The sequence below is a fragment of the Malaclemys terrapin genome, chromosome 22, assembly GCF_027887155.1.
Source record: "Malaclemys terrapin pileata isolate rMalTer1 chromosome 22, rMalTer1.hap1, whole genome shotgun sequence".
Taxonomy (NCBI): domain Eukaryota; kingdom Metazoa; phylum Chordata; order Testudines; family Emydidae; genus Malaclemys; species Malaclemys terrapin.
In genome coordinates, this window is record NC_071526.1 from 16,381,392 (window position 1) to 16,402,800 (window position 21,409).

The 21,409-nt window shown below is 41.1% G+C and overlaps 1 protein-coding gene across 9 annotated transcripts; it reads right to left on the reverse strand.

The window, feature by feature from the left end:
* Nucleotides 1–4,201: 4,201 nt before the first annotated feature.
* Nucleotides 4,202–20,713, reverse strand: SFPQ (splicing factor proline and glutamine rich). Of its 9 annotated transcripts, none has more exons than XM_054011546.1 (13): nucleotides 19,993–20,713; nucleotides 19,316–19,504; nucleotides 18,914–19,215; nucleotides 18,640–18,735; nucleotides 17,147–17,343; nucleotides 16,481–16,565; nucleotides 15,965–16,082; nucleotides 15,688–15,736; nucleotides 15,478–15,611; nucleotides 9,205–12,597; nucleotides 5,872–5,919; nucleotides 5,297–5,369; nucleotides 4,202–5,128 (listed from the first exon to the last, which is right to left on the reverse strand). In XM_054011546.1, exons 1-10 carry the CDS (start codon nucleotides 20,623–20,625, stop codon nucleotides 12,460–12,462), a joined length of 1,941 nt encoding a protein of 646 aa, XP_053867521.1. In that variant the 5' UTR covers nucleotides 20,626–20,713; the 3' UTR covers nucleotides 4,202–5,128; nucleotides 5,297–5,369; nucleotides 5,872–5,919; nucleotides 9,205–12,459. The 9 variants fall into 9 exon arrangements, with proteins under 9 accessions (XP_053867521.1, XP_053867520.1, XP_053867519.1 ...); XM_054011545.1 differs by having other exon boundaries at nucleotides 5,297–5,372; XM_054011544.1 differs by having other exon boundaries at nucleotides 4,202–4,303; nucleotides 4,850–5,128; nucleotides 5,297–5,372; nucleotides 5,872–12,597.
* Nucleotides 20,714–21,409: the final 696 nt, after the last annotated feature.

Below are 21,409 nucleotides of genomic sequence, written 5' to 3' on the forward strand. Positions count from 1 at the left end.
TTCCCTTAAAAGTCATGTTTTCTAGACTTTTAATCTTTGTTGCTCTTCTCTAAACTCTCCAATTTGTCCACATCCTTCCTGAAATGTGGTGCCTGGAACTAGACACAATACTCCAGTTGAGGCCTAATCAGCCCAGAGTAGAGCAGAATTACTGCTCATGTCTTGCTTACAACACTCCTGCTAATACAGCCCTGAATGTATGTTGTGTGTGTGTGTGTGTGGGGGGGGGGGGTTTGGCACAAGTGTTTCACTTAACTCGTATTTAGCTTGTGATCCACTATGACCCCTCTACTGCTGCCTAGACAGTCATTTCCCATTGGGTATGGGTGCAAAGGGATTGTTTCTTCGTAAATGGAGTACTTTGCATTTGTCCTTCGTGAATTTCATCCTAGTTACTTCAGACCATTTGTCCAGAACATTTTGAATTTTAATTCTATCCTCCAAAGCACTTGCCATCCAGCCCAGGTTGGTATTGTCCAAACTTTGTAAGTCTCCTTTCTATGCCATTATCTAAATCATTGATGAAGATATTCAACAGAACTGGACCCAGAATTGATGACTGTGTGACACCATTTGATATGTCCTTCTAGCTTGACTGTTCATCTGTGTCTGAATTCTGTTTACTCTAGTTCCAACCACTTTTTCTGAAACTGAAATTAGGTTTACTGGCCTATAATTGCCAGGATCATCTCTGGAGCCTTTTTTTAATAAATCAGCCATTACCTTAGCTACCCTGACATCATCTGGTAGAGGCTGATTTAAGTGATCGTTACATACCACAGTTAGTAGCTCTGCTATTTCATGGCAATTAATCCATAGCATGGCATTTGTGCCCTGCACTGCCTCCAGGGCAGAGAACTCCGGGATCCCTGCTGCCTTGGGAACACAGCAGTGGTACCTCAAGATTTCCAAAAGTACTGCAGCTGCAGAGTGGATAGAGATGCCGAGTTTCCATTTGAGAATAAAGCAACAGCATGAGCCTGCGTGGGGGCCCAGGCAGCATGGCAAGCTATGCCAGGTGAATAAATGACTTGAGCTGAGCTTCAAGTGCTAAAGCCACATTTCTGCCTCGGGTGTGCATGACCTACCTTTGCTTTCTGACTTTGCAAGGTGGTTTGCAGCGAGACAGCTGAGTTTGGATTCTTTTAATTGCAAGTCCTGGATTCTAACATCACATTTAGGGTGTGTCTACACTACCTGCCGGATTGGCAGGCAACGATCGACCCCCAAGCGCTCTCCTGTCGACTCACCACAGTAAGTTGATTAAGTACATAAACTTCAGCTACGTTATTCACATAGCTGAAGTTGCATAACTTAGTTTGACCCCCCCCGCCCATGTAGACCAGGCCTTAGATAGTGGAATAATCTCACAAAGGCAGTGGTAGAAGCCCCACTGGGGGGGTGACAAAGCTAAAACAAATCACTGCAGAATAGAGTATTTGTCTGAAGGAGGTGGGAAGAAGAAAACCACAGTCCAACCAGACAGACAAGGTAAGACCTATTCTCCCCCTACCCCATTTCTAATTTCTATGATTTAATCAGGCACAGTAAAGAGATGTCAAGTATTTAAGAAAATGTTACACACCAATAAACACAGGAGGTGGTAGGGGACTCACCTGCTCTCAAAGTGAAATTTCCAACTGCTCTGCTGCTGACGAAGGCTAGAACATCTGCGAGATAGCTCGGGCAACAAAGCCACATACTTGGCATCTGGAAGAGCAGGATTCATGGGGGATTCAGAGAGTCTCTGGTGAGCAGGGGTCCCTTTCCTTGCTTGCAAGTCCAGAACAAGTGGGCTGCTCACTCCCAAGGATATTTTTGGCATTGCTAAGTGTAACGTTCTGCCACGTTCATTCATTTCACTGAGTAACTTCCCAAAGGCGGTGGTGAGAGTTAATCCTGGAAGAGTTCTCTAAGCCTCTTTCCCTGAGCATCTGCCCGCTTCCATTTTAGCTCAGGTCTAAATTAACATGAATAATTCAGTTGTTGAACTATGTAATATTCATAAGTGATGAGTAAAATGGGACCTAATTGCCGCCCAAACCTAAAGGGACGTTAGCTTGTGCATGTAACATGAGGACTTGCCTACAATCTTGCCAGACAAATGGTTGCGTTAACACACAGAAAATGCAACATTAGACATCCCTCTGCATCTGAAACCCTCATATTTTGTAGTTGCTTGAACGAAAGAGCAAAGACTTTTAGGAGATGCCAAATAACTGACAAACCCCCCTTTTCCTGGACAGATTGTCCGGTATCTGAACAAATGTTTAAGTGATTGTATGGATAACTGGATATCAGCTCAGTTCAATGCAGAAAAGCCTGATGGCAAACTCCGCATTGACACTGTGGGGCTAGATTCCCACTGCTGCTTTGCCACTATACCTCACTACTGGCCTGCAGCCCCCAGCTCTGGGCCTGTTGAGCAGGTACTGCTAACCATACTAAACAGGGCGGTTCGGTAAGTTTGACTGAGCACACAGGATTGGAAGCTCAATTATACCACATATTGTCCCACTTGCGCATGTACTACTTTTGGGAGCGAGGTTAGGAAACCAAAAGCCAAAACAGAAGTCGCTGGTATTACACTTCAAGCACCTGTAATGTACATATGGCTGATTGTTCACTTACAGCATGGTTACACTTCCCACAATTATGTACATGCTCCAATCCGGTACTCTCCTCCCCTCACAAGTATCAGCCCAAAAACTGCCAAGAATGTTCCCAGGACATTTAAGACACTAAACTCCATTTTTAAAACTTAGGCTGGCCTCCATGGGGCTGACAGCAGGTTTCCTACTCAAATTTCCATGGCTTGTCGGGCTGCTGTTCAGTTTGACCCATGAGCAATGAAGCAAAAAGCTGCTTTTCCCACTACCACCCTTCCACTGTAACCCATTAATCAAACTGTTTTAAAAAAATTTTCTACAGCATTGTAGAAACCCATGATTGATCTTTTATTTGAAGATTGGTTACACATGGGGAAAATTTAGCTGGTTTTGTTAGTGTGGATTAATGTAATTACAGTAACCTGCGCTGATGTAATGTTTACTCCCAAGCCTTGGGCTAGCAAAGGAATATACACCTCTACCCAGATATAACGCGAATTCGGATATAACACGGTAAAGCAGTGCTCCGGGGGGGTAGGCGCCACGCACACAGGGCTGCGCACTCCAGCAGATCAAAGCAAGTTCGCTATAATGCGGTTTCACCTATAATGCAGTAAGATTTTTGGCTCCTGGGGACAGCGTTATATCAGGGTAGCAGTGTACATGTAATAATGGCTATTGGCAGAGCATAAACTTCATCAACTGCTCCATATTACATGGCAGGACAAGATCAGAAATATGGATATTCAAAGCTAAACACAGCAACCACTTTCCATCCAGCACTGGTTTGGTTGTGGCAACTTTCTTGGTATAAACATATTAGACTGGAAGACCAACAAATTCCCAAGTGTGTTCACCAAGGATTGCTACTACATGGTCTGCAATCACATGGATGCCAAAAGGTTTGATGGCACAAGACTACCACCAGTGATAAACTGAATGTCCAGCCAAACCACTTTAAGGACCTAGACAGATCAATCCATGTGAAGCTTCATCTGCAATGAAGCCACACACCTTTGTGATTGGTCATCATGAGAGCATAAACTTAGCTGCTAGCTTGACTCTTTCCTTGGAGAAAAGTAAAGACATGATAGGCCTTCTTTGCTAGACTTAAACCCTTATCCACACACTGAAGTAATAAAGCATCAGAGCAGGATTGGACCGCTGTAGGATTCATGCTTGCTCCACAACCAACCTTATTTTGCAGAAAGTAGCTGACCCTGGCTAATGAGTAACTGCAATTTTGAGATCTACTGCTGGAGAAGCAGTTGATCTGATTAAGAACCTGATCTCTGTAAGGGAGCACTTTGGAACAAGATGCTTTGTCTAGTAAGAACTTTCAGGATCAGGCTTCTAGTTTTGTAAGCATGATAGGCAAGCTCCCATCCCAGCTCATGCAGCTGCCTATTTCTTTCTATACTTCATTAGGGTCGTTTGCCTTGTTCAGTACAGATGCAGCTTAGGGGAGGTTCATAGATTCTATCTTTATGCTCCACCCCCATCGCCACCTCATTTTTAGCAGTGATATCCAAAGTACATAAATATGTTAAACTAAATGAACTTCTGGAGTAACAAACTTAAGAAAACAAATGTCATTTGTATAAGCAATTGAATATTTTATTGAAAGAAAAACATTGCCACTTAAGTCCCTGGCTCCTCTCCACTGGGTTCTGGACTTCATACACTGCTTCTTCCTGTGAATGCAAAAACACAAAGTTAGCCCAAAATCTAGAGAAGTTACCAGCAATCTTCATACATAGATCACTTTAAAAAACAAATATTGAATGAACACAAAAAAAATCATGCATCTGGAACAAATATTCTTTAGCAATGTATATAAGCTTTCAGGATACACCTGGGATTAAGTGAATAGCATAGAAACAGGGACATAGAAGCAGTTCTGAATTGGACTACAGAACATTAGGATCAAATCTTAAGGATCTTTACATCACTGGTTTCAAATTTTAAGTGTTCATTCTGCCTAAAGGATAGATCAGATGCATACAACCATCAACAGTGCAAAAGAAAATATTTAGCAAGTTTCCCCCAGGCCTGTGGTTTTAAATACTGGCATAATATTTTGTAAGTGTTTTAGACTGAGGTCTGGGTCAAATGGTGGAGAAAAAAGATTTTTCTAGTTTAATTCCAGCTCTGCAGATTCCTCCTTATGGTCCCTGCATACTACCTCCAGTCTGCTTGCTTCCCCACATATAAAACACGTATAATATTGATTCACCTACCTTGCGGGGTGCTGTGAAGTTCAATTGTTTGTAAAATGTTTTGAAGATGAAAAGCAGAACCAATATTTTTGAATCAAGTTTAATTTATGTAATTGTTTTACTCAAGTGTTAAGCTATCTGCCCTAGACCTTTCTCCTCCTAATGCACCATGCTTTTCTTATGGTGCTTGAAATTAACATGTTAGGTTCCTTGTGTGTGTCTGAGCATCTGTAGAGTTCAATGAGCAGGGTTTATTGATGCTGCAGAGCCGGAAAGCCTCAAACAATGCTTATCTTGGTTCTACAAAAGAAAGATTAAAAGGTTTTATATAAAATCCATTAAAGAATGACTTCTGATCTTAAGAATCTATATTAAGATCAGGTCAAATTTTAGGTGGAAACTGCTAAGTACACTTGGGGGTCATTTCTTCTTACAAATTCAGTATCCCAAGATTAATCTACTACTCACCCATTCACTTCGCAGTCTGGCTACTCCACATCACTGGACATCAGGTCACATTCTGGATTGTGCTCAGGCCCTACTGCTGTATGAGGAAAAACTACCTAAGTTAATGTCTTCCATAAAATGATTTTATACCTCCAAATATAAGTCACTATTTGGGGACTCTCAGTTTGGCAATTCCTTTTATGAGGTGCAGCATCTCAGCAAAGAAGAGGCCATGGCATTAAGAGGAAGTTGGAGTCTAAAGTGACCAAGCAAAAATGACAGTGTGCATAATTCTAACTACTTATCTGGAGGTGTAAAAAGCATGTTAACTGTATAGCAGGGGTTCCCAAAAACATATTCAGAGGGTGAACCATATCAGCAAGATTGTTTGAGACCTACCTACCCTCCCTCCCCCCTTCGCTATTATAATGGGCTGCCTGTGGCAACTATCACAATTGCTTACACAAAAAAGTAAGTTTAGCTTTTTAACTCAATTTAGCTACTGGAAACAACCACCACCACCAGCACTACTCCACAGTCCTTTAGACCAGGTTCTGAACTTTTTTTTTAAATGAAAGATTAACAGATATGCTTACTTCACATGGATGAGCACGTTGATTTCACTCAGCTTGCATCATCTTCACCTAAAGGATAACAACTGAAGTTATTATAAAAATATACACACTAGAAAGTTTCTGAAAACAAAGTTCTAACCCATTACAAAATTCTAACCTTTAAAGTAAAAGTTTAAAAGATACATGGACTTATTAGTTATGAGGGAATTTACAAATTATTCCAAAATACTAGGTGGAAGTAGTATAAGGGGCAGAAGTAGGCTAGTTTAAACACTTGTAAGAAAGTAAAAGAATATGCAGGTGGTTGAGTGAAGAACTGCACCTAGTCTGAACACCAAGCCATAACTGCTAGCTTCACCAGTCTGAATACAATGAAGTTTGATTGCAGTCAGAGGTATACTATCCCTTATGTGAAGGTATGTAACTGTGAAACTAGACTAGTTATTTAACCACAGTTTGGCTTATCTGTAGTAATATTACATGCTCCATATGGATGAAGCAAAGTGTCCCTGATACTAGCTGTGCCCAGCCCAAGAATCCTACAAGTGCATTGCAATCCAAAGGAAGATACTAGAGTTTGTCATGCGCTTATTACCTTTGTCCTATGTCACAGCTTTTCCCCCCTTTGCATATTAAGCCTTTCACTACAGCTTTGTTGAGGGCAAACTGCAAGGGGCTGAAGATCATCTACTCATCAGCAACTAGGGACAAGTCTGTACAAAGTTCTGTGCACACTATTAGTTGGAGGCAAAGCACACTGCCTTCACAATGCTACTTAGCCAGCCAAGTGGATGAGACACCCAAATTTAGTATCAAACCCACCTCTTGGTACAGTGTTGAGACTAAATTATAAGTCGACAAAAAAATGTAGTATGCACATTGTTTTCTATGCTGTGGCACCAAACACCATGCATAAGGGATACTATATCTTTGTGCATCTTTTTAACACTCCAGATTATGCACTTGTAGCCACCCCCCTTTTCCCCAGTTAGCTCTTCAGTACTGGTGTTCAAAAGCAACATTTATAGATGGGGTATTCACAGCCCACTGTGGGATTGCACAATCAAGTCCTAACTTGTCAATCATTATCTAGCAGCAATGACAGACGGGGGAGAAGGCCAATCCTCCCATTTTTTCTTTTCCAGTAGGCAGCCATTTAAAAACCCCACTAGCTGATATGAGAGAAATCAGAAGCTGATCAGTTGATTCCAGCCTTGCTAGTAGTGGAAGAAGCCAAGTAACAGTCCAAACAGCACACTATTTATGCAATTTCTCCAACATGCTTAGCCTCATTTAACATGTTACAACACACAGGCCTTCCTGATCGTGTCACTGCAGCTGGCAATGATTAACAGACATGCAACCCCAATACCACTCAAGTCCTAAAACTACTCACAGGCCTCAATATTTATCTGTTTAGTGTTTTGCTATTGGGGAAACTGCAAGCAAGACTTGGTATGCTTAATGTTACAGTAAAACCCCCCATATGCTACACTGTGCTGTGCTCTCCCCTGACAGCACCAGAATCTGATCTAACAGGTACGCATATGTATTCTGGCACCACACTTCCGAGCTTCAGATAAACTTTTGGGAAAAGTATAATTCATAGAGAAAGATAAAACCAAGATGAAACACAATGCAAGCACTTCAGTGTACTGTTATTTCTCATACCCACTTATTACAAGTTGTTTGCTTAAAATAGACATGCCTATTTGTTTTTAAGAGACCTACTGCACCAAGTTTCATTACTGAAGACAATTCAAAGCTAGTATGAAACCCATTGCTTTGTCACAAATTGCTTGCTCCAAGAGTGTCAAAAGCCTATTACCATTCCAAGTATGCAGAAGGTAGATGTGTCCATATAACCCCTCCATGATATTCCTGAAGGCAAGTCATGTGTCTAGTAAATACTCAGCACACTGGCAAAACTGAACAGACCTGACTGTTGGTTTAGAGATACCTAATAATCCAATTCTTGCAGTTTCACAGGAAACATACTGCCATCGATTTCATTACTGAATTTTATTCATAGAAAAGCTCTAAAGTCAATGGCAACAGCCAAACTGGCTTAGATACAAATGGTGTCACAGGTTGAATAGCTGAAGTTCAGCTACACATTCAATGTAACTAAAGAGCTGTTACTGTCTGAGTTATGAAGTGCAGAAATTACTTTGATTTTTCAAAAGAACATGAATACAAACAGCAGAGGGCAAGCCTATCTAGTTTATAAACTGTTTACCAATGAGTAAGATTCTTTCTTGGAAGATACAATACAGAAGTTTAATGTCTAAATTTGACAAAAATGTACACCAGAAACAAGTATGCAAAGTAAAACTTTGCATCTCAAGTAGAAAAACCCTTGCAATACCTCTGAAAAAGGTTTCTTATGCATTGCCAAGAACCAGATCAGGGGATGAAATAAGGAAACATATGACATTCAGACTCTGGAGTTACAGCTAACTAGCACAACAAAGCAGATAGGAGCTGATGGTCAATACATTTAGAAGTTTGGAAACATTTAGGTATGTAACCTTTCGAAATACCGTATCTGGTATTTCTAGCAGTGAAGAATTTAGAATAAGCACACACTTGAAAGATATTTTGATGAAAAATTAAGCTACTTTGATCAGTACATTCACTACCAAGATGAATATTTAAGACAGGAATCCATAGATTCCCAGCATAGTCAGTTGCCTTTAATTGAACATATATCATGATCACTGCCACCTAGAAATTAAAAACAAACCTATCTTAAGTTGATAAACCCTGGAAACTAATGGAGATATTTGAACACAATTTATGACCTAGAAGTACTTACACCCAAGTCTTAAAGCTCACCACAGTGAGCTTTACATAGTTATCGCCTAGTTCATTCAAGGCTAGAGCAATGATTACCAATATATTTTCTAAGTAGCCAAGACTCTACAAGGGGATGCAATGCAGATGGGATATTTTGCTACTACAGAAAGTTAATACAAGCGACAGGTTTACTAGGTGCAATTTGCACCTAGTTGACTAGTTAAATGATTCTAAAAATCACATTCCCTCTTCCCCACAGAGCTCACCTAAGAATATCTTCATTACAATGTACTTAAGAAAATCCACACAAGCCAAGTCATATGTACAAAGGAATCGGGTCTGTGATACTTATCTAAGAATCGCAATAAGTTGCTTATTGCTGCTGAAAAAGATACAGCTTAAAACCGAAAGCCACGCAACTTTGATGCAAGCTAAACATACAAGTATGAAGAGTGCTGCACTGTAATTTCATAGTCGGAAGTGTGATGTCAGAATACCCACAGAATAAGGTTACACAGAAAGTCACCAAGTTATATTATATTGCTTGTTACCTACCTGTACGCAGTCGGCAATGAGAATCTCGGAGCAAGCAGGAATACTACATCCGGGTCCTAATGTCCATTGCCATTTGTGGTACTACGTTCCTCACAGTTATGAACTGCAGAAATGCTGGCTAAGTGCAGTTATGTAGCAGGCCACTACTTTTAAGAGTGTAAAATTGCAGTCTCAAAAACTCCAGCAAAAACTTGCTGCCACAGTAAGTGGTTGCCGCCAAGGAGAAGCCAAGAATTTTTCTACCATAAAAATACCACAAAATCTCACAAAAGCAGTTTCAATTTCTCATAAGCTGTATTTCTATTAGGTGGTGTGATGTATCTACATAGTATTGTAGATATGCTCTGTATTCATTTTTAAGGAAGTGTGAAAACATGCAAAAGGACACCCATTTCTGTATGCTGCATAACAGATTAAAAGTTTAAATGGGCTCAATTTAATTAAAGCAGACTAAATTGCAAAAGCCAATATTTTCTCTAAGTCCAATACAAAAAAAAAAGTTCTATATGGTCTAGACCATCTGGAAATGGGTCTGCCAGACCAAGGACTTTTCTTAATGGATTTGAAAACCCTTTTCTTCAGTTATGTAAGTCACCTGACTTTGTGAATACTCCAAAACCACAGAACCATGGGGAAAGACCAAAGGAACATGACAACTTCCTTAACACCTCCCACCAACTTAATAACTGGGTATAACATTTTAAAATTCTGTCATTTGTCCGTCAGCTTTTAAGACCGTACCTTTAAAAAGGTTCTGAAATCAAATTGGCTACTGTATGCAACTCAAAGCAGGACTTGATTGTTTTAAAAAGTCTGCTTATGCAACTACAACACAGGGTACACTGTTTAATAAAACTATTTCAAATGTTGTAGAAACTGCTGAATCTTTCAGTATGTTTGCTAAACACAGTTTAGCAAACGGTCTATTTTTAAGACCCAGCAACAGCTTACATACAAATAGGGGGACTAAAAAGAAAACCTCTGCAAGGTAATGATTAGGACATCAGCATCCTTCACTCTTCAAAGTTACAGTACTACAAAAGAAAGCATTTTGGGATATGTGCCAGCATCTCTTTAATAAAGAATGACATGTAATCTGAAAAATAAACTGAAAAAAATTAATTTAATGTTTACTGTCAGACTTCCCCATCTCAGACATTTTCACCCTCTGTGGGTGTCCACGAACACCCTTTTGAAAGTATTTGCATTGAGCCCCTACTATAAAATTCATACAAGTTGTAATTGGACTGCTGATTTTAAACTAAGAATCCTATACAAAGGATCCCAGACACTTGATCTCCAGTTTAAGAACTGCTGATCCAAGATTTCCTACATTTCAATTCATAGAGGTAAAGTGTCATCTACCCTCTTTAAAAGTTCTGGGAAAATAGGAACAGATTTGCCAAACTGGCTGAGTCTCTATTTAGACACTTAATATTTAGTCACACACCTGATTATCAACATTTCACAGCTTGCCAGTATTACATTTAAAGTTTAACAGCATTTAAACAGTGCTCACTTCTGAAGACGGACTGTTTGTATTCCAAAGTAATGAAATCTACGCACTAAAACTTTTATCCATAGACAGAATTTAGGATTAGCCAATGCTTAACACAAACAGTGGAAAGACCTTCTAACAATTAAAACTATTCACAGAATGCTCAACATTTTGGGAGTCAGGTAAAAATACAACCAAACCAAATAAGTTTGCCAACTTTGCACAAGCAGGTTGATGTATCCTGTCTTAATACCAAGGCATTTTACACTGGGAAGCTATGCTCCCAGCTTGTCAAGTACAATCACAGTAATGAAGTAACTACATTAATAACAGAGTCCAGAATACCTTGCATTCTTATGGGGTTTAATTAAGTGGACAGCAAACTGTAAATTCATGAAACCATTTCCTCTGTCAGAATCTTAAGAGGGAGTTTTATTTGTACTATGTAGCATTAGCTATTGAACTCCAGGTTTAGTCCTACTCTTGCCTGCCAAACGTCAGCATTAAGATATCTGACAATATCAAAACAGGGGTTCTCAACCAGGAGGTGCGGTGAGCTGAGCCAAACTTAAGTGGCACTGTGACCTGGCACATGGGCAGCAGAAGCTCCGAGTAAAAAAGAAATGCTAAGACTGGACGTGACTCAAAAAAAGCTGAGAACCCTGCTACAGTGCAAGAGGCTATTTATTTATCTGAATTTAACATGATGCATTTTAGGATTTAAGTACTACAAGGTCTATAAAAGAAGACTTCAGTTTTTACAGACCCCTGAAATTAACCCCAGTTGATTTCTGAACTGTAAGAGTTAGTCCACTCACTTAGCATAAGGACATAAGCAAGTTAGAGCACAAATTAAAAATCTCCTTGTTTTACTTAGGTAATACTCCCTGGTCTTCTTGCCAAGCAATTTCAGTTAGGTATTAAATACTGAACCAGGCCAATCCTGCATCTCAGGCAGACAGCTTGCGTATAAAACAAACATGTGTCACGTTTACAGCCCTTTAATTGGGAAGTCAGTCAATCCAAGCCATTCTGTGGATTTATTTTAAAAAGTGACCTTTTCAACTTCTTTAGAAGATTTCAAGCAGTGGATGCCAAAGAGAAATCTCTGCCACCATCCCACCCTCCATTGTTAAAATCTAAAACTCATTACATGACAGCAGCATCATTTGCTGTTTAGTTTCCATTACTGCATCTTACAACACTTGCAAAGTTTCCATTTATTTCCTTATTACAGTATAACGAATACTCTGAAAATCTGTACCCATTGGAAGATCAAGTATCAGTCTACAACTATTTGACCCAAACTTAAATCTTGAGGCATAATGGGAGGAGGCCTCACCCTTAAGCTACTTTTCCGCATCCCGGTCTAAATCAGACCTCTAAATCCAAGACTTGTTTCAATTATGTTGAAAGGTATGGCATTTAGCCTCATATTTAGAACCATGAATGGCGAGTTTATGATCAGAATAGTTACTACATTTAGTATTCTATTTATTTGAAGCACAGTAAAAAAAAGTTGGTACACTGCCATCAAGTTAGGGATGTTATACATCAAAAAAACAGCTAAATTTTTTTTTGAAACACTGCATTACATAATTAAATTGTACTTGTCCAAACAGACCACTTACAAATATTAGGTCACTAGTTTCTAACATCCATAAAAATGTAGCTTTCTTACTAAAATGCAAGAATTTAAAAGTTGGTGTCTAAACAAGGCAGACAAAAACAAACTGGAATGAAACTACTGGTCACATCTAAAATCGGGGCTTTTTGTTTGGGCCTTCATATTCTTCTCTCCCTCTACCATATCCTGCTGGTGTTCCAGGTCCCATTCCTCTAGGACCCTGGCTACCCACAGGCCCCGCACCTCCCTGCCCAAAGCGTTCAGCACGCTATTGGAACAGTATTAACAGTTCATTATTATGTAGTTGATGTCCATGTGTGTTAAGTATATATTTTTAGAAGGTTCCGTAGTCAAGGTTCGTCGATACAATCACCATTGAGCCGATCCACAGGTACCGGGAACATAGAAAGGAAAAAAGGGTAATTTAAAAATTAGTTTATTGTAATACATGCCTTGAGGTATGTTCCCAACTTGATGCATTCTCATACATCTGTTACAAAGAACAGATACTCCCTGCAGTGCTAGAAATGTAAGCATTAGTGCAGATGTGAATTTACACCCTTTCCAAAATGAGCTCTAGCAATTTTCAACCAAGTTTACGCAAATAGCTTGCAAACTCTCACCTTTAGTTCAGTACAAGTTTTGTTTACGTCAATAAGTTATTTCCAAATAAGCCTAGCCAGAAAAGGCAGATTCAGTTCACTGAAGTAGGAGTTGACATTAATAAAATGTCATTGTAAAGAGGATGCCTACTCACCAGTTAATGGCATGTGCTGCATTAGAGACCATGTGCTTTTCAAGATGGGTTTAAGACTACATCTGCTGACTAAACTGCAGAAGCCTTAAGTAGTAAAACAAACAACTGTAATACAGTGCTACTGGATTACAAGAATGAAAAATGTGAAAGACTAATAAGCAGTGATTTACCTAACCAACACAATTGCTTGATGAAAAGACCTTCATTTAGTCTCACATTCTCAGGTCTACTGCTATATAACCAAATGTAAAAATGGGTTCACAGAACTACATTTTTATCACAGTGTTTCAAGTTTGCCCTTTGTACATTTCACTAGGTGCACCCATTAAAGCCCCCCTCCCTTCCCAACTTCACCACAAGCTCTTGGAAAGTCCACTAAGACTTTACAATTATTGAAAGACTTCATGGACTGTCTCCCATCAGAGTTGTAAGCGCTGAATTGGACTGCAATAAAGCAGAGACTTCAAATATTTTTACTAATGCATCTAGCTGCACGTATTTCTACCAAGCTACCAGATAAGGAGGTGTGGCTGGTAGCAGATCTCTAAAAGTTAGATCAATACTGTGAAGTCAAAGATAGCTTTCAACTTCCATTTCAACTAAAAGTTTCACTACCCCCTAAAAGAACAATAGTAATTTCAGTTTACTAAACTAAGTCTGTAAATACAGATCATGGGTTAATTCAGACTTTTCTCCAGTTACTGGTATACAATTATTTGAAAGTTAGCTTCAATCTTTCTGAGGAAGGAATTTTCAGAAAATAAGGAGTTTCTAGCTTCTCCATAATTTGTGTCTTCTTTACAAAAGTTTATACACCAGTTAAAACCTAATTGCAATTCTTAAGTTTAACAACAGGGACAGCACCGCGTGGCATAGAGAGCCACGTCCTAGGGAACTTTAGGCAGTTAAACCATCTTAACAGCAACACGTTTTGATGGTATCAAGTTGTTTAAAATATTACACAAGTTCAACATGCACCTGTACCAAGCCTTTTAGAATGAGGAAAAAAATTTACACAGCATTCACCACAGACTACCTAACTGTTCACTAAACGCTTATGAATTGCTTAAAAATGTTATCAGTAGATTATAGATGCATTAATGCCAGCAGCATCATCTACTGAATCAATGCTTTGCAAAGTTAAATACCATAGGTATGGTTTCCATAAAAAGAAGATACCTGGCAAGCTACTGTGGTAGCACACCATATGAAGCCAGAGGCCTGAGTACAGTCTAACCTTAAACCCACCCAGAAAAAGATTCTCTGCATTTTGTGCCAGAGGGTGTGTACCCTCAATGGGGAGGGTGGAAGCATACCATCATCAACCACTTGACCCAGAACAGACTTCCATCCTATTAAAGCATTGCTGTCAGTACTGCTCCAGTGGGATAGCACCAAGCAGACTCCAACCCAATGCACACATATAGTGTGCCAAAAATAGTATTGTTTGGAAACATACCTCTAAACGTGAGGTATGCAGTAGATTAAGAACCTGCACCTACAGTCATGCCCAACAAGTGGGAAACAAGAAGTTAGAACAGGCTATCATTATTCCTTTGTCAAATAGGAGTCACAAAATGACTAAGGTCAAGGAGTACTGGGAATATTTAAACATGCCTAAAACTAACAACTGCATTTCTGCTCTTTTGATATTATGGCAAACATTAGCACACAGCATATGGTGTACTGTTTGCTATTTGATTACTCACAAGTTGACAGTGATGAGTAATCTGTTGCATAAAGATACATGAGAGTACAGATTTGCATTTTGCAGTGTATCAATGCAAGGGTGCACTGATTTTGTAATTAGGCTTGGAAGGATCAGATTTTAATTGGCCTCAGTAATTACACTTTGGAGAACAAGAGTAGAACCACGTAACACTTGTGGACATTTGATACAATTATGAAATAGTTTTTAGATAGAAGAACTTGCAGCTTGTCAATTCTGTGTCAATTTGTTGTAAATTAATTTCTATGGTAATCACATCTTGATAAATAACCCTTAAATTTATTTGTTAGCGCAAAAGCTGTTGGAAATCAATCCAGTATTTTGAAACATCAAAATTCATGAAAAATCCTTCCAAGCCTAAATATAATGCAGGTACTCAAAACCCAACCAGTAACAGGGTTAACAGCAAATATGCTTAGTAGCACATTTGAATTGGTTTACAGACAACTTCTGTCTAAATGACCATACTCATAAGAACTGAGCTATTACTGTACATACTGCCAGACTAGTCCTTAATATTGCTATTACATAGACTGACAAAAAAAAGCAGTCAGTACTCAAGAAAGATTTAAACCATCTACCATTCAAAAACTGGTAGAGTTCAGAATTTCCTGCCTTAATTCCCCCCCATACTAAAGTAAAGCCATCACAGGATACATTACCATGTCACTTCCCATCATAGAACCACTCATGGCTGGTTGGCCAACACCGGGACTGGCCTCATAACCTATGCCGCCACCGCCACCACCACCACCACCCATAGGTGGGAATTTCTGAGCTGCTGCACCATAGGGATCTAAGAAAGAAAAATACATAATCATATTCTGCCAAGTTATATGTTAACCACGTAAAGATATTTAACAATCCTTTACCTCCCATGTTCATTGTGCTGGCACCACCCATTCTCATGTCTCTCTCTCTCTGCAAAGGTGAAAATAGATCAGAATGAGTAATCAATTCTGTCCCCCCTTTGAAGGCCTGCATTTCATGAAGCAGGTGCACCATTTAACAGTATCCGTTCACCTACCAAAACTATTTGAGCATTTGTTATATTTTGAACTGTTTTTTTGAAACTAAGAAAATCCCAGTAGCATCTCAAATCAGTTTAATTATCCATAAACCGCAAGGTTTTATTTTGTTTATACTTACTGGATCCATGTAACCCATTCTACTGTAATTCTCTTCCCTTTGTCTTCTCATCTGTTCTTCCATCTCACGCTGGCGAATCATCATTTCTTCTTCCCGCCTACGACGTTCTTCCTCCTGCCTGATAATTTGTGTGTTATTATACCTCAAAAAGCACAATATTTACACCTTTAATATGTATATAACCAACATGAGCAACAAAGTTAGCATCTTACAATGTGTGTTGGTGATTGGTGGATGAAAAGGTTAACAAGTGAATTCAACTTCAGTGAGAGCTACAAAAGATTAACCACGTGGTGCTAAGAGTAGTTGAAGGACACCATTGAGAAATATAACAGGATTCAAATTTCAAAATGTTTAAGTAAAAAATGATAGCATTTTTACAAAGATAAGCTAGCTTTAACATGCAAACCTCAACTTGAAATTGTATCAGCACATGCACAACTGTCATTTGCACAAAGAACATTGCTGTAATTTAGTTTTTAGTGACAAAATCTTGTTTATCAAACTCAGGCCTACCTTAACTGAATTTCCTTGCGTTTCTGCATTTCTTGATTATGAAGTTCCTCCATACGCCTCAATTCTTCTTGACGCCTCATAAGGTCTGAAAAATTAGTTTGTCAATATATCCTTTGTACATAATAAAAACTTATAAACAGAAAAAGTATCACAAAGTGTTACCTCACCTCAACCATTTACCCTAGCCCCATTTAAGCTCTACATGGCACACAACTGATACTGAAACGTGACTGCTTTTCTCATCAATTACAGTCATTGATAAACCATTCCCCTTTTAAATTACAGTTGGCCAAAGAGAATTTGAGTTATGCTAAAAACATTGAAAAACTAACAACTTTGTGGGAAGCTTTTTCTCCTCATAGCATCCTACTGAGCAACGAGAATTCCCAGTCTCACAGAGCCACAATAACTCTGTAAATCCAGAGTACACAAAGCCAATTTTTAGGCTCCCTTATTTTTATGCAAAATAAAATTTACAGCAAGCAGGAAGCAAGATGTAATGTAAGTTGCAAGCTACTTTTTAAAAGCAATTCTCAAGCTCCACCTGTTTACTATGGATCAGTTCATGAAAACCTAAAACACAAACATCCATATAATAAGACTATTTGTATAGATAGCACACACAACTAGAAAACAAATGGCAACAGAAGAATTAGTGCCAATCACCTTGACGCAAGAGATTTGCCTGATGTTCATGATAGGCATCTTCCATTTCACTTTCAAGTTTGTCCTTGGCATCTTTCATGTTTTTCTCCACCTGATCTCTTTGCTGTTTTTCCATTTCATCTAAGGATTTCCACCTCTGGGAATATTCAAATTCAAAACTGCCATGCTGAGCAAAGCGGGGTGGAGTTTCTCTTTCCCTACAAGTGGAATAGAAAATATTCACTAATAATGAATTTAAAAGACAGTTAAGACAGAAGTTGAGTAACAGGTTCATTTAAATACTCCGTTCCAAATTAACCAGTTTCTTCCTAAATCACAGTATTTTCAAGAAATGTTTGAATTATGCTTAACAATAGAGTTTTAAAGACCCTTTAAAATGCTGCTGCTGACACTATATATTCTACAACAGGCCAGATGTTCAGAACAAAAGCTAGAGAATCCTGTGGTGTCTTCACTGTGGTGAGTCGACTGCTCCCCTGTTGACACGGTCAACACGGTACTCCACTGCTACGAGCGGTGCAGGCAGAGTCGAAAGGAGAGCACTCGGGACCCATCTAGGTTAGACACAAATCAATCCCTGCTGGATCGATCACTGCCTGCCGATCCAGCGGGTAGTGTAGACATACCCCCAGTAATAGTAGTAATTTCTTTCAGAAAATTAATGACCAAAGGAGGAACACATTGTCAGCTAGGTCCAAAACATTTTTTTAAATATTAGAATTAGAAAAAATTATGTCTGACAGTTAAACAAAAGACTCTGCCCAGAAGGAAAAGTAACTTAGTAGCTGGACTAAGAAAGGGTATTTACACCCACAGCTCATTGAAAAGTCAAGTGATATCCACACCATCACTGCAATTTTCTGAAAGATTATTTTTCTGAATGTGTTGGCTTCAGACTATTAATATTAAAACATTTCATTAAAGTGGCATCAACTTGAAATCATTATTTTTAAAATTTTTTCCCCCAGAAGTCCAGTGCCATTTTCAATAATGATTTGGGTACACCTGAACATTTTACCCAGCATTAAATACTACAAAACTACTGCTCCAATGTTTGTGGTTTTGCAATTTTTTAATTTCCTTCTTCCCTGTTGCTGTGTGAAAACTGCCAAAGTGCTGTGAAGTGCACAAAGCAAGCAAAGAAAAATATTTTTTGTTTTCCTTGTAAAAATAGTAGAGTAAGCCATTTTAATACAGAAGGGTGATTTTTAACTTAACATCCTTTTAGTGGATAAAAAGAAAAAACCTATGAGAGGTTGTCAAACTCAATGCTGGCTTCACATCAAAAATTTTATTAAAACTAATGTTTAAAAAAATTATATGATACACAGGTTAATAAGTGTCTGTACATCTGGGTATAGTGCTTACACAAAGTTTGTTTTAAAAGTCGTAAGATACATATGCTAATCATATATTGTAAATAGCATGTACTGTAATATATTTGAGATCAATATGCGTTATCTCTATGCGGAGAAAACAAAGAGTGCCCCTACTTTTGATACATTGGATTCTTCTGAGCAAGCTTTTCTGGAAGACCATCTTCATCATCCAGTTGTTCAAGTGGTTCCACAATAACCGGCCTAGGAGTACTAAACAAAAACCAGATTTTTTCAATATGAATGCAGGTTTTAGCTTTTAGAAGAAAATTTGTTTATAACTATTATCACTTAAGCTAACTTGTGATAAAACAGCAAGAGACTAAACAAACATTTACCTCTAACTGCCATGTTTAAATATGCTACATTTCTATATAGTCAAACAGCTTACGTTGTCAACAAGAATACTCCTTCGGTGCACCGTTCAAATGCCTTCCTTGCAGCTGGCTTAGATGCAAATTCAACAATGCCTTTTCCTGTTGATCTACCACGATCATCTACAATCACAACAGCTCTTTCAACTGGACCAAACTGTGAAAAAGCTTCCTCCAATAACTCATTGGACACATAGGGTGAAAGGTTACGCACAGACAGAGCAGCAGCATGTGTAGCAAAACGAACTCGAAGCTGTCGGCCTCTCATAGGAATATCATCTAGTTCTGCCTTTGCAATTTCAGCCAGTGCTCTGGATTCCTGGAAAAATGTAATGAGACCCAGTTTCAACAAAACAATTGTATTGCTGTAATTTAGCTGAACAACAACAGATTTAAATGGCTATAGTATGAGAACCCACCAATTTAATGAATCCAAATCCTTTCCCTTTGTTGATAAAAACCTCTCCAGGCTCCCCATATTTAGCAAATAATCTTTTGAATTCTTCATCTGTAATATCAGCAGGCAAGTTCCCCACAAACAGACGGCAACGTTGGGTGTAAGTCTTCTCTCCAGGTCGCCTCAGAAGAGAGAGATTTGCTTTAAAGCCCTACAAAAAAAAAAAACAGAGACCAGTTCAAGCTTTTATACCAGTTACAAGCCTTCAATCAAAGGCGCTCAAAATAGATGCCCACCCTCTTCCTCACGGCACAGGCTCACCCGCCAATCCTACGTCGCACAAACCAACACAAGAGACCACAGGGTCACAGGTACCTCAGCCAGCCCTGAGGTGGGGCTGGGGTTAGTCACCACCCTGTGCCGAGGCGGTCTGTCAATCCCGCATTTAGGCAAGGCCAGGCACCCTGGGCAGGGAAAAGCCCCGCTCAATTGGGACCATCCCACCTTCCCTCCCCAGGGCCACGTCCTCCCGCCCCCCGGCCCTCGCCTCCCCTCCGCGCGGCCACCCCCGACAGCCCAGCCCCGCCTCGCCCTCCCCTCGGCTCCCTTCAAGATGGCGCCGGGCGCGCGGGGAGTCCGAGCGCGGCCGCCGCCATCTTGTAGCTGGCGGGGGAGGGGAAGGGACTCGACTCGACTCACCTCGTCCGTGGCCTTCTCGCCGCTGCCTCCGGCCGAGCCCTGCTGCAAATTGAGGCTCTGCCCTGGGTGCTGCTGGCCCTGGCCGCGCCCGCGCTGCTCGCCGCCCGGGCCGCCGCGGTGTCCCTGCCCCCCCTTGGGGTGCGGGCCGCCGGGGCCCTGCTGGGGCCCCCCCGGGCCCTTGGGCCCCCCGCCCGGAGACTGGCCCGGGCCTTTCTTGGGGCCGACGGCAGGGGTGGGGCTCGGCTTCGGCTGCGCCTGTCCCCCAGGGACGGACGGGGCGGAAGGGGGGACGGCAGCGGCGGCCGCCTGGGCCTGCGGCGGTTGCTGTCCCGCGGCCGGTGTAGGCCCCGCGGGGGGCCCGGAGCCGGCCTGGCTGCCGGACGGGCCCGAGGTAGTGGCAGGGGCGGAAGAGGACGAGGCGGGCGGCGTGGCGGTCGAGACGGGCGGCTTCGGGGGTTCGGGCTTAGGGCCCCCGCCAGGCGGGCCGCCCCCCAAGGGGCCGCGGTTCTGGCCAAGACCCATGCCGGGCGGTGGAGACCGGAAATCATGGTTGGGGCCTCCCCGGCCTCCGCCACCCCCTCCGCGCCGGTGGAAACCGCCACCGCCTCGGCTACGGAACCGATCCCGAGACATGGTGCCGCTGCTGCTCGTCTCTCCTCAGGCTCGGAGCCCTGCGCACAAAATGGCGGCGACGCCAAACGGCCTCGCCGGCGCCTTTGTCCGCCCCTTATATACCTTCTCCTCCCCCGGAAACCACCCTCTATCCCCAAGTAACCAATAGAGATCCGAGTTTGTAAAGACTGATAGGTCTAATAGCCAATAGGCCGCACGTCTTATGCCACCTCTTTTCTCCCGTTGGTAGGATATCTGCTCCTTGCTGATTGGTCCGTTTGACCTCCGAATACCCGACGGTATGATCCGTTATACTCTTGTGTGCTGATTGGACAATTTGACTGGCAGGCGGGTCGGTTATTAGCCAATGTGTATTACGATTGGATGGCAGCGGAGTCACTCATGCTACTAAGCTACCGGCTCTGCAGGGAAGACGAGGAGTCTGTCAACTGCCACAATGTAACCAAGGGCTCAGCTATCCGCCATGCAGCCTCAGCCACGTGGTGCGCATGACCCTGAGCTGCCCGGTTCGCATACCGTGTGGTGTGGAGGAGGGGGTCTGCTCTCTGGCTGTGTCAATGGCTAATTAATACCCACACAAAATAGAAAAGTGGCCACTGATTGCTACAAGAGGTCCTATAATAACCAAGGAAGACTGTTCTTCTGGTTATAAGGCACTGGTCTGGCACTCAGACTAGTGGGAGTCTCTTTCAATCATAGAATATCAGGGTTGGAAGGGACCCCAGGAGGTCATCTAGTCCAACCCCCTGCTCAAAGCAGGACAAATCCCCAGACAGATTTTTGC

Excerpts from the sequence above, each read along its gene's own strand:
- SFPQ (XM_054011546.1), bottom strand. The coding sequence starts at position 20,625 with ATGTCTCGGGATCGGTTCCGTAGCCGAGGCGGTGGCGGTTTCCACCGG. Across the intron at positions 19,216-19,315 it reads GATTTGGATTCATTAAATTG|GAATCCAGAGCACTGGCTGA; the intron begins GTGGGTTCTCAT and ends ACATTTTTCCAG. Across the intron at positions 12,598-15,477 it reads CTATGATGGGAAGTGACATG|CGTGCTGAACGCTTTGGGCA; the intron begins GTAATGTATCCT and ends CTGTTCCAATAG.